The sequence below is a fragment of the Vulpes lagopus genome, chromosome 6 (genome assembly GCF_018345385.1).
Source record: "Vulpes lagopus strain Blue_001 chromosome 6, ASM1834538v1, whole genome shotgun sequence".
NCBI classification, from domain to species: Eukaryota; Metazoa; Chordata; class Mammalia; order Carnivora; family Canidae; genus Vulpes; species Vulpes lagopus.
Window position 1 is genome coordinate 49,744,329 of NC_054829.1, and position 14,433 is coordinate 49,758,761.

Here is a 14,433-nt window from a genome sequence, read left to right on the forward strand (position 1 = left end):
TCTTTCAATTGTCTTGAAATTTTTAATTCAAAGAAGTCCAGCTTATCAGTTATTTCTTTCATGGGTTATACTTTTGATATTGTATCTAAAAAGTCATTGCCAAGCCCCCAGTCATCTAGCTTTCCTTTTATGTTATCTTCTAGTAGTTTTGTAGTCTTATGTTCTACATGTAGGTCTGTGATCATTTCCAGTTAAGTGTCATGAGAAGTATAAAATTTGTATGTAGATTCAACATTTTGTATGTGGATGCCTAGTGTTTCATTGCAGTTTTCTGGAAATACTATTTTTGTTCCACTGTATTATCTTTTTTCATTTGTCAAAGATCAGTTGACTATAAAGAAGATATAAAGGTATATATACAATGAAATATTATTCAGCTATAAAAAAGAATGAACTCTTGCCATTTATAATGACATGGATAGAGATAAAGAATATTATGCTAAGCAAAATAAGTCAGTTAAAGAAAGTCAAATACCCTATGATCTCATTCATATGGATTTTAAGAGCCAAAACAATGAGCAAAGGGGTAAAAGAGAGAGGCAAACCAAGAAACAGACTCTTAAGTGTAGAGAACAAACTGATGGTTACCATGAAGAGGTGGGTGGGAGGATGGGTTAAATAGGCAGTGGGATAAAGGAGCACACTTCCTGTGATGAGCACTGAGTAATGTATGGAAATGTTGAATTACTATATTGTACATTTGTAACTAATATTACACTGTATGTTAACAAACCGGAATTTAAATAAAAACTTAAAAAAAAAGAATATCTGGGTGGCTCAGTGGTTGAGCATCTGCTTTTGGCTCAGGTTGTGATCCCGTGTTCCTGAGATTAAGTTCCATATCAGGCTACCCGCAGGGCGCCTGCTTCTCCCTTTACCTATGTCTCTGCTTTTCTCTCTGTGTCCCTCATGGATATATAAGTAAAATCTTTAAAAATTAAAAAAGTAGTTAAGCTTCTATCTTCACACAGAAAATTGAGACTGCAGTTCAAACTATTATTTTTTTTAAATGAACTATTGTTTTATCCTCTATTAATATTAAATATTAATTAAATCTGTTTAAACCAGCCAAACAAGTCTGTGATAATTTAATAATTATCTGCAACCATCTATAAAATTTTTTTGCTTATTTTAGAAGCTTGAACTTTAATAAAATGTATTCATATAATACAATATCACTTTGTTACTGAATAAAATGTCAGAATGCTTTTTTGTCCATTTTGTTAGAAAACAGAAAGTATCACTGACGAAGATATTGGGAATATTATCACATAATTCCTTTGATTTCAGGCTGGACAGCAGCGTTGGTGGGAACAAGAGATTAAAATAAATGGAAATATTCAAAAAGGAGAACTAATTACATATAACTTGACTGAGCTGATTAAACCAGAAGCCTATGAAGTCCGACTAACTCCTCTCACCAAATTTGGTGAAGGAGATTCAACAATTCGTGTCATTAAATACAGTGGTAAGTAGTCTTTTATTTTAAAGTATTTATTTGGATATTAAATGATCTGAAATATGTGCATTGCAATTATTTAATAAAGTTAGATAAAAGCTAAAATTCAAATTTAGCATAATGATCTTCTGGATCATCAGCCATGACCAAAAAAAAAAAAAAAAAAAAAAAACCCAAAAACAAACCCAGGAAACTTAATCATCATCAATTGTAATATTTGCTGTAAATGTAAGATGTTTTAGTTAACACTGAATCTATGTCATAATGTCAACAATAAGTTGACATAAATTATGATACAGTAATTCTGCATTTCTTTTTTAAATTCTTGATGTTTTTAAAATTTATATTATTAAGAGTTAGCAAATGTTATCAAAGCTTGTTTTTTAATTGATAGACTTGATGTTCTTTTTTTTCTTTTCCTTTCTTTTCTTTTCTTTTTTCTTTTATTTATTTTATTTTTTAATAAATTTATTTGTATTGGTGTTCAATTTACCAACACACAGAATAACACCCAGTGCTCATCCCGTCAAGTGACCCCCTCAGTGCCCGTCACCCAGTCACCCCCACCCCCTGACCTCCTCCCCTTCCACCACCCCTACGACAAATACCCACCATTTGCTTCAACATGGATGGAACTGGAGGGTATTATGCTGAGTGAAGTAAGTCAATCGGAGAAGGACAAACATTATATGGTCTCATTCATTTGGGGAATATAAATAATAGTGAAAGGGAATATAAGGGAAGGGAGAAGAAATGTGTGGGAAATATCAGATAGACTTGATGTTCTAAAGCAGTTTTAGATTTACAAAAAAAAATTGAGCAGCAAGTAAGAAGAGCTTCCATATATGTCCTTTCCCCTTAACACAGTTTCCCATATTATTAACATCTTTCTTTAGCAAAATTTCATGTAAAATATTGAATCTAAATACAAACTTTATGCATTTTATATTTACCTGAAAATTGAACACAGATCTAATTATAAAACATGAAACTACAAAACTACTAGAAGATAAGGAATATTGACATATTGTTATTAAAACAACTAGTTTACATTAGTGTTTATTACTGTGTTGTACAGTTATATGAATTGTGATAAGTTGATAATATTACTTATTCACCACTACAGTAACATACAGAATAGTTTCATTGCCCTAAAAGTCCCCTGCTCCACTTACCCATCCCTAGCTCCCCCAACCCTGACAACCATTGATCTTTTTATTTCTGTAGTTTTGCTTTTTCTAGAATATTGTACAGTTGGAGTAATTCAACATATAGCTTTTTCAAACTAACTTACTTAATTTAGCAATATGCCTTTAAGGTTTTTCCACATCTGAGGCTTAATGGTGCGTTTTTTTTTTATTCTTGATATCCTATTGCATGGATGTATTGCAACCTGTTGAAGTACATCTTAGTTTATTTTTTTCGTCATTTTTTCTTTTGGATTACTAATGTAAAAAATATCCAAATGTATGTGGGTGTGTTTGTGTGAATGTTAGTGAAAAAGATTAATATTTTATCAATTGAAATTTATGTAATTTTTTAGTTGAAATTTACGATATTCAGGAACTACTTCTAGAATTGTCAATATATTTTTCAGGGTTGAATGGATCACTGGCAAAATATTTCATATTTATTTCATTACTTTAGTAAAATATTATTCTCTTTATCATGGATTACTAGGGCTTGAATTTAAAAAAAATAATAGAATGTAGTTTTTGCGGTTGGAGTTCTCCAGTTTAGCATTAAGCATGATTTTCCTACTTAAGAGGGAAACTGAATACTATAAAATAAAAAATACAGTGAAATATCAAAATCTCATTGCAGTCATTTTTCATATGAAATCATTTTTCACTCTCTTCTCATCGATTAGATATATTCAATTTTCATTAACAAGAAAGTATACAATGTAGCATAGAATATCCATAGGAAATTATGGATGTAAAGCATCAGAATAACTTTTTCTTGAATATGGTCCTTTAAAAATATACATTTTTAAAAACATTAGAATCACTGCACATCTTTTCTTGAAAGTGGTTCTGTAAAAATATATCTTTTTAAATAATGTAAATATTAATATTCAATAGCAATAAATAAAATTTAATGCAATGACAATTGTTATCCTGTAATTACTTCCATGATTCTATTGGGAACACAATTAGATAGCATCTCAATATATTTTTTTCTAAAGTTTTGGTTTTATGTTTTATGAAATATGAATTATTATCTCCTTTTATCTAAGTTGTATGCTACCTGTCCCTAAGTTATATAGCTGTAGACAATTCAATATGAAGGAGCATTAGAAACAATGCACTAATATCCATTCATTTAAAAAAGGAGATATTAGGACCCAGAAAGTTTCAGTATCCTTCTGAGTTAAACAACTATGAAATGACAAACTCTGAAAAGAACTAAGGCTAGTTCACCATTTCATGGCAGAGCATCCATGTTCCTTTGCTAAGTTTAGAAATTATATGACTTTTCTTAAAGAGAAATAGGGAAAAAATCTTTATAAGCTCAGCAGTTTTATTGAAAACTCTGAGGCAACAGAGTAAAATGAAAAATAATTATGGAAAATAGATGTTATGATAATTTCAACTCTAGCTTTATTCTTAGGCATACTTACTAAAATCTTAAATATTTTATTTTATTTTTCTAAAGATTTATTTATTTATTTATTCATAAGACACAGAGAGAGACAGAGAGAGAGAGAGAGGCAAAGACATAGGCAGAAAGAGAAGCAGGCTCCATGCAGGGAGCCCAATCCCAGGACTCCAGGATCATGCCCTGTTCCGAAGGTAAGTGCTCAACCACTGAGCCATCCAGGGGTCCCATATCTTAAATATTTTAGTTAAATTTTCTTTACTATAATATAGATTTAGGTAAAATTTATGTAAATAGTATCTAAATGTTTACAAAAAATACACACAAAACTTCAATTAATAAAAGGAAAAATGGGGATCCCAGGGTGGCTCAGTGGTTTAGTGCCTGCCTTCAGCCCAGGGTATGATCCTGGGGTCCCAGGATCGAGTCCCCACATCAGGCTCCCTGCATGGAGCCTGCTTCTCTCTCTGCCAGTGTCTCTGCCTCTCTCTCTCTCTGTGTGTCTCTCATGAATAAATAAATAAAATCTTAAAAAAAAAAAAAACAGGAAAAATGGGCTCACTGCAATGTTTAAAATTTAGAACAGCAAATTTTCACAAGGTTAAATCTAATTATAGTGAATTTGATGACTAGTTATATTGTAGCAGAAGACTCAAGTAAAACTTAGTCTGGACAGAGATTAACTGTTAGGTATGACATTCTTTTTTAGAACTAAGTCATAATTCAAAGATGCTTACTTCTTTGTGAGGTAATACATAGTCAATTTTATAATTTCATATGATTTTGATTATGAAATTATTTTCATTTTTACTAATTAATTTTCAAATTATAATATATTGATATTTTACAAGAAAAAGAATTATTATTTTTTCTCCACTTCAATGGAACTAATAATATATAGTCCCCTTTCTATTTACCTATTCATAATTTGCAATAGGGAAACAGAATCAGGAAAAAAAATAGTAGATATAGTCTATCTTTCATACAAAATAGTAAAAATATTTGATTAAAAAACTAACTCACTTCATTAAAATTGGTTTCAATGTAATGATGTGACAATTATTATGAACATGCTTTGTACATGTGTATGCATTTTTTACCATCTACCATACTTTAACGTCCAAGTTTAACAAAAGTGGTTAATGGTAAACAGTAGGAATTAACAACAGACCAGAGAAACTTCTGCAAGTTAGATTAACCGCCTATTGCAATCTTGGGAGACTACAGCAATGCTTTACTTCATCTGGAATGAAATTTTCTCTCAAAGTGCTCAATAACTAATCAGTATACACAGTTACCATTTTGTCCGTTAGATAGATATATTTTGTAGTTGTTTCAGTAAAATGTGAAGTATTCATTCTGTTTCAGGTAGAAATCAATTGTCACTTGTAAATACAATTTGTTTTTTAGATAAATATGTCTCTGGTGCATAAAAAATGTATTGCTGTTTATTTTATAACGATTTGTGTGTGTGTATGTGTGTGTGCATGTGTGTTAATGTAATTAAAGCAGCACTGGTGCAGCTATTTGTTTTAGGGTGCATATAATAATATGATATAAGGATTGCTTTATTTTCATATACACCATGTTATTTTCACCAGAAGTAGATAATAGCAAAAAAACTTAGGTGTAATCTCTGTTGGATGATTGCTTTCAGTGTTAAAACATCTAGATTATAGGTTGGCCTATTGTCAGTTTGAGTTTTTATTTCTGGGGGGCTTTGCACTAGTTAAGATATAAAAGATCAGCAACTCCATTCCTTGGAAAATGAACAAATCCTACATGCTATTTAGCATTGATCTTTTGGGTACTTTGAGACTGTTATTGCTGAGCTCCAAAGTAGATTCTATTCAATCCTCTAGAACAGAATGGATTGCAGACATATTTCTCCATGGTCACAGTGGGGAAGATCATTAAGTTTTGATAAGGATCTATGAGACACTGATTAGACTTTTATTTATAAAAGACATTCAAACCATGCTAACATTATTTTTTGCTTTTCTTGTAGCTCCTGTTAATCCTCATTTGAGTAAGTATATTTTCATTTTAATAATGGTACAGCATTTCACAGTTAAGAAAAATAGAAAACTAATAGGCGTACTAAGATTATTTAGCAACTGTTCATATGTGGTTTTAAATGGAATAGCTTAGAAACAGTAAAACTGGCATTAAATATGAATTGTGAATTTTACATTTCGATGAGTATGGGTACAAAGACAAACTATTTAATATTGATCATTGGTTTTTTTAAGTTTTCCTAAGTATGGAGCCATTTCCTCCAACTTAACATTTGTTATTTAACTCTGGGATTATGTTTTTCTTTTGTGGCAATGAATATGTTTATACTACTATTATGTGTTTCTTTAATATTCTTTTTAAACTTCTATATTCCAGTTACAAAAGACTATAGTTACTTAGAAAGTTGGCATTTGAATGGTTTAATCAAGATTTTTCCTAGATCACTAGTCTATATCCTCATTTTTAATGAAGAAGATAATCAGTGAAGAAAATGTACAGGTCTTTTTTTCTCATTTCACTGTGTTTCCTTTTCTACAATGGCCTTTCACTGATTATATAACCCAAGACCAAACTACATAACCTGTTGCTACCTTATTTTCTAGCAAAGATACTTTTTTTAGTGCATTTCTGCATATCTAAATTGTAATACTGAATACCTTTATAGATCTTTAACATTTTCATATTGCTTTCTTGCACAATCTATTTTATTCTCACCAGTTACCCTTTAATATGGATAGCCTCAACCCTTTGAGGTTTCACTTATAAAGTTTAGCACAAGTGCTTCTTTCTTCACTAGGTATTTTCTCCATTAGATTTCCTATAACAGCTTGTACTCATATGTGATAAGCTATTTTTTATTTTGTCAAATTTTATAATAAGTTATAAAATACTGAAGAGCTGGACATATTTCTAATTTCTCCTACATCTCACTGTCTTTTGGTCTATCACAAAAGCTTATTGTTAGCAGGTGTTCAATGATCATTTGTTAAAAGAAAAAATACTCAACAGATTTAAGATGAATTAATTGCACAAATCAGATTCTCCCTGGCTTCTACCAGGGTACTATGCTACTTAATTATTATAGTGATTATAAGTCTTTTGAACCTACATTCTGACTATAATTTCAGTAGAAATGTTTAAAAATAAATGTCACAGGAAGATTAAAACCTGATACAGGAAAAAGTTAACAAAAATTTCAATTCAAGAAGAATTTTTGAGTAGTTTCAACCTACTGGGAAAATGCATATATAAAGAAATAATAGAGATATTGTTTGCTAACAGATGACTTCCATATAATGTAAAAAGTACTATTAATTTTATGGCAAGTGAAGTTTTATAGAAGACATGCTATTTGAACTGGGTTCTGAAAGTTGAGTAGAGGTCCCGTAGGTGAAGAAGGTGAGGAGGGGCACACCTGTCATCAAAAAGAAGGTCATGTTCCCATAATAACTGAACAAAGCTCAGTGTGTCTAGAGTATGATATTCAAACATTACAGAAGCCAGAAATGCACCCTGCAGCTGAACAACATTTATTAGAATTTGAACGCTTGTTTTAAATGCTTGTATATTTTAGGTCATAGTTACTGACTTCTCCAGCAAGGTTTTTTTTTTTTTTTTAATAGTCAAACAATGAATTGGATTTTCTATTTTTAAAAATATTTCTATTATAACCAATCTATTATATTAAATTTTTTACTAAGTGCTCAATATGGTAATAAAAGATTAGAATTGTTTAGAATAAAGACTTTTTAGTGAACATTATACAATGATTTTTCTATTATCGAGAGTAATTATTTTTATATTATTGACAATCACATACATTTCTCCCTTATTAATTGATTTCTTTAACCCTCTTAAAGAACTCTCCAGGTCCCAAAGACATAAAAAAAAGTTTTATCAAGCAAATTCATCATTATACATTCAAGCTCTTAATAAATTAGCCAGACGTTATTCTATAAGAGGAAATAGGCCAACATGTAGAAGAAGGTCATGTTTTCTTTTAGATTTCTCCATGGAAACTTAATTTTTCTTTCCCTCAGTTAGACTACTTTTGCCTGAAATCTTCTTAAATGCTATTATATCTTAAATTTTATCATTGATTTTCAAAGCATAAAATTAACACTTTTTGCATATACTTCTCTAAGAAGTGTTGACCAATTCATACAGTTATATAACAATCACCATAAAGTTCCTTCATCTCTAACATTTTTGTTATTGCATCCTTGTAGTTAAAACTTTTTGTATCCCAGCCTCAGGCAAACTTGTTTTTCATTTCTATATTTTTGCTATAATAGTTCAATTAGTTATAATATACTTAGTATTTATTCTGCACATTTCATTAAAACATACTTTCCCAGTAATGATATTAATGAAGTTGAAGAGAAAGTGAAAATTAAGGAGTTCAGAAAAAAAGTCAGTGGTGAAAAAATATTAAAAGCATTAAGTACTTCTGATAGGATTCTAAGTAATTTCTTAAAATGAAGAAAATTCTGCCAAATCTTCCTATGTTATTTATAATTATGTGTAATGAATTCTTATAATACCATTTAGTAATGCTTCTTCTATAAAACATTATTGTCTTGATAATAAAGTTTAAAAGTCATTTGAATATATGTTGGCTTAATTGTAAGTTAAAGTTTACCTGAAACATCTTGATAGAAAAAATGTAGGACTATATTGGAATATATACTATATTTAATACAATGCATGTGATATAAGACAGATATTGTCAACAAATCAAACTAATCTTAAAACTTCTTTTGCATTTTAACAACTTATATAGTCTTTAAATGAACTTACTTAAGTAAATTATTAAGCTTAATAATTAATTTAAGCTAATTTATTTAAGTATCTACTTCCAATATATCTATAGAGAGTAAATCCATGAAATTTTGTCATAGCATGATTCCTCATTAGACTCAAAATACTTTTTTAAATTTAAAAGAGGAAAGCCTTTTATTTGTGTTTTTTTTAAAAAAACTCTTTTGATTGAAACTTTAAACTGAAGAAAAGATGATTTGTTGTCAATAGAACCATATTCTACAGGCTCCAGTAAGCACCAGCAGTGTCAGTTGTCCTCATACATTGCTGATTTCCTCAGGAAGGGTACCCTTGGACAAAACCTGAAGGTTAGTCTGTGATTGGACTATGTTAATTGACAAGAAAACAGAAAAATATTGAATCAGATTGAAATGAATTCTGAGATCTTTCAAGTATCTCAACAATGGAGTTGAAATTTTCTACTGTAAACTAGAAAGTAGTTTTAAGTTTTTTGAAAATTGTATTTGATCTGATTTAGGTTCTGAAGTCTGTCAAATTGCTAAAATTCAGAACTTCGGAAAAATTTTTTGGACTTCTTCTGTTTTGTATTAGAGATTATAAGTCCAAGAAGGTATATGTATATATGCAAAATATATAAAATATAAATATAAACATGTATAATATAATAATAATGCTTATGCATGACAATCTCACTATCTCTAGAAAAAAACTTAAAACTGAAAAGGAAGTTTGCCATAATAACACACTCTAAGATTTAATCCAAAGTTAGAACTAATAAACAAATTAAGAGAAATGAAGTGACAAAATCAACATACAAAAAACAGTGACACTTCTGTACATTCACGATTACCCATCTGAAAAGGAAATTAAGAAAAAATCCCATTCAAAATAACAACAAAGATAATAAAATACTTAGGAATAAACCTTACCAAAGAAGTGAAAGACTTCTACACCAAAATTATGACATTGTTGAAGGAAATTAGAGAAGACAGGTAAACAGACACCCCAGGTTCATCAGTTAGAAGAATTAATAATATTAGAATACCCATACTTCCTCAATCTATGGATTCAGTGCAATCCCTAATGTCCCTATTCATGACGTTCTTTACATAAATAGAAAAAATATTCTTAAATTCATATAGAACTATAAAAGATCCCAAATACCTAAAGTGATGTAAAAATAAAGCTAGAGGCATCACACTTCCTGATTTTAAAATATATCACAAATCTATAGTAATCAAAGGAGCATGGTACTGGCATAAAAACTGTCATTTAGACCAATAGAACAGAATGGAGAGCTCACAAATAAATTCATGAATTTATAGACAACTGATTTTTTATAAGAATACCGAGAATACACAATGGGAAAGGGGCAGTGTCTTAAATCAACCATTGCACATTGTTGGCGAGATTGTAAATTGCTACAGCCATTATAGAAAACAGTATGGAGATTCTTCAAAAATTAAAGATAGAATTTTTTTTTAAAGATTTTATTTATTTATTCGTTCTTGAGAGATAGAAGGAGAGACAGAGCCAGAGACACAGGCAGAGGGAGAAGCAGGCTCCATGCACCTGGAGCCCGACGTGGGATTCGATCCCGGGCCTCCAGGATCGCGCCCTGGGCCAAAGGCAGGCGCCGAACCGCTGCGCCACCCAGGGATCCCAAAAACTAAAGATAGAATTACCAAACAATCCAGTGATCTTACTTCTAGGTAAATATCCAAAGGAAATAAAATCTCAATCTTTTTTTGCTTAAAGATTTTATTTATTCATGAGACAGACAGACAGAGAGAGAGAGAGAAAGGCAGAGACACAGGCAGAGGGAGAGCAGGCTCCATGCAGGGAGCCCAATGTGGGACTCGATCCCGAGTCTCCAGGATCAGGCCCTGGGCCGAAGGCTGCCCTAAACCACTGAGCCACCCGGAATGCCCTAAAATCTCAATCTTGAAATACCAGTAATGTCAAGTTCATTACAGCATTATTCACAATAGCCAGGATATAGAAATAATCTAAACAGCCATCAGTGGATTCCTGGATAAAGAAAATGGAGAATGTTAGCTTTTAAAATGCTTATCCTGCCATTTGAGACAACATGGATGAATTTGGTTTATTATGCTACATGAAATAAGTCAGACACAGGTGGACAGATGCTGCATGATCTCATTTGCATGACATCTAAAATAGTCAAACTCAGAAGCAGAGTGTAGAATGACAGCTGCCAGGAGGGAGAAATGGGAAAATGTTGGCTGACAGGTATATATACTTTGAGTGATGTTAGAGGAGTTAGTTCTGGAGATCTAATGTACAGCATGGTGACTATGCTTAACAATACTGCAGTGTATCTTGAAATTTGCTAATAGAGTATATTTTAAGTATTCTTAACCACTGAAAGAAAGAAAGAAAGAAAGAAAGAAAGAAAGAAAGAAAGAAAGAAAGAAAGAAAGAAAAAAAAAAAAGAAAGAAAGGTAGCTGTGTGATATGTGAAGTGATATTAATTTGCTTCATTGTGATAATCATTTCAAAATGTGTATGAAAATATCAAATTGTAGATCTTAAATATATATAATTTTTGTTTATCAATTACATTTCGGTAAAATTGAAAAAAATAAGGAAATAGGATAGGTCAGTGCAAGAGGGAGTCGTTGGGCTAGAGGACTCTTGGGCATCAGGCTGCTTATACCCATGTTTTATTCTTTCTTTGCTATATTGAGAAGAATTGGGCTAAATAAAGCACAGTTTTGTATTACTGTGTAATACAGAATATTTCAAATATATTTCTTTATTTCCATGTAGCTTCTGAAACTACCAAGAGCATGTTATAGTTAGAAAATCAGCAAAAAATTCAAGATCAAGTCAGTCTTCAGTTGCTTATCTTTGTGAGAATCCTAAACTGTATTACTTTCTTATTTTATGAGATCTTTTAAGGGATCCCTGGGTGGTGCAGCGGTTTGGCGCCTGCCTTTGGCCCAGGGCGCGATCCTGGAGACCCGGGATCGAATCCCACATCGGGCTCCCGGTGCATGGAGCCTGCTTCTCCCTCTGCCTGTGTCTCTGCCTCTCTCTCTCTCACTGTGTGCCTATCATAAATAAATTAAAAAAAAGAAAAGTTTTATGAGATCTTTTAATATTTAACATTACATAGACTTTTGATAATTTTTTACAGACTGATGCATTTTCATTATCTATCAAGATAGTCCTTATTTCAATAAAATTTTTAGTGAATAGCCTTTTGCATAATTACCCCACATGTAATGACAGGATAATCATAAGATTATTATGGTTTAAAATGGGAGTTTTTTCCACTTTTATCTTCTACTTTTTATAAAATCTTTCCAGTAATAGGTTTCTTCGCTGTAAAGATGAATGTCTACAGAAGTAATGAAGAACTATTAAGATTACTTATCTTTGTCGAATGTGAATTACTGGAGTTTTAAGTCTTCTTCACATTTATTGTAAACAATTTGCGCCATCTGTAAAATAACAGAATTATGAAAAAATTTTAGATATATCTAAAATTATAAACATATGTTAGGTTCTCATAAGCTGTATTGTTGCTTAATTTTAATATGAGAGACTTAAATTTTCAGGTTTTAAAAACTCTTATTTGTTTTCTATAGGCAAGTTTTTTTTCAAATAAGGATAAATTACACAAAAGAAATTTAAATGATCTTTAAAAATTCATTATATATAATTTTAAATGACATAAAAATTAAGATTTGGCAGCAGATTTATAAACAAATCCTGAATTTTTACATTTGTCTTTTACATTTTCTGTGTGTCTACAATATGTAATCAAACAACTGAAAACATTTAAAATCAAGCATTGCTTTATCATGACTCCAAAGTAGCAGCTAAAGGAAATCTCCTATTGTGCCTACAAAGATATTTAAAGAAATATAGCCATGTGAATAGCTACACTGCTGTCACCAACATCAGATATGAACTGACAGTATCAAGCAGTCCTGTCTTCTTTAGTACAATATCTATGGCATAAATATGAGGTGGAAAATATTTTTATGGAGTATTGTTCATCCAGAAATTACTAATTTAGAATTCACTAAATGCCTATATTCCCTGTAAATATTCCTATTCATAGTATGAAATATAAATAAATATAAAGTGGTACAGCGAGTCTTCAATCTGAAAAAAAACAAAAGTTTATTTCTTAAATTAAAAGGCAAAACCTTAAAAAAAAAAAGGCAAAACCTTCTGTTTTATTTTTATACGTATATGTCGATGGTTTTCTTCCTACTTTTCCTTCCTTCCTTCCTTCCTTCCTTCCTTCCTTCCTTCCTTCCTTCCTTCCTTCTTTTCTCTCTCTCTCTTTTTTTGAATTGTGATCAGAACTCTTAATATGAGATCTACCTTCTTAATAATGTCTAAGTATATGATAGGGTATCCCAGCATAATGTTCTACAGCAGATCTCTAGAACTGACTCATCTTGCAGAACTGAAAATTTATACCTTTTGACCTATATCTCCCCATTTCCATCTTGCTCCAGCCCCTGAAAATCACCATTCTACTCTCTGTTTCTATGTATTTGGATATATTAGATACCTCATAAGTGTAATCATGCAGCATTTGCTCTTCTAGGACTGGCTTAATATAATGTCCTTAGTTAATAATGTCCTCCAGGTTCAACAATGTTGTCATATATGGCAAGATTTTCTTCTTTAAAGCTGAATAATACTCCATTGTATGTATATCTTCTTTATCCATTCATCCATTGATGGACACTTAGGTTGCTTCCATATTTTGGCTATTGTGAAATATGCTGCAATGAGCATAGGAGTACGACTACCTCCGTGAGGTAATGTTTTTATTTTTTTTAAAGACTTATTTATTTATTCATGAGAGACACAGAGAGAGAGCCAGAGACACAGGCAGAGGAAGAAGCAGGCTCTATGCAGGGAACCTAGTACAGGACTCAATCTCGGATCCCAGGATCATGCCCTGAGCCAAAGGCAGACACTCAACTGATGAGCCACCCAGGTGTCCCTCAATTTTTTGGATAGATATCAATAAGATTGCTGGATTACACATTAGTTGTTTGTTTGTTTTTGTTTTGTTTTTGTTTTTGTTTTAAGTAGGCTCCATACTCAGTATGGAGCCCAGCATGGGGCTTGAACTCACAACCCTGAGATCAAGACTTGAACTGAGACCAAGAGTCAGATGCTTGCCTGACTGAGCCATCCAGGTGCCCCTGGTTGTTCTGTTTTTAATTTTTGAGGAACCCTATACTGTTTTCCGTACTAGCTGTAACATTTTACATTCCAATGACAGTTTACAAGTGTTCCAATTTTTCCACATGCTTGGCAAAGCTTATTTTTTTAATTGCCATCCTGACAGGTGTGAAGTGATATCTCATTGTGGTTTTGATTTGCATTTCCCCGATGAGTAGCAGTGTTGAGCTACCATTCATATACTTGTTGGCCCCATATGTATGTCCTTTGGGAGAAATCTTTATTCAAGTCCTTTGCCTATTTTTTAATAGGGTTATTTCTATTTTTACTATTGAGTTGTAAGAATTCCTTATATAAAACATTCCCTCTTCACTCTGTTTTTTTTTCTT

General features: G+C 31.4%; 1 protein-coding gene across 1 annotated transcript in view; it reads left to right on the forward strand.

The window, feature by feature from the left end:
- MDGA2 (MAM domain containing glycosylphosphatidylinositol anchor 2) overlaps positions 1-14,433 on the forward strand; it is a 778,807-nt gene that overhangs the window by 729,045 nt on the left and 35,329 nt on the right. Inside the window, 2 exon segments of the mRNA XM_041760034.1 lie at positions 1,291-1,468; positions 6,069-6,089. Of these exon segments, the coding sequence (XP_041615968.1) occupies positions 1,291-1,468; positions 6,069-6,089 (199 nt within the window).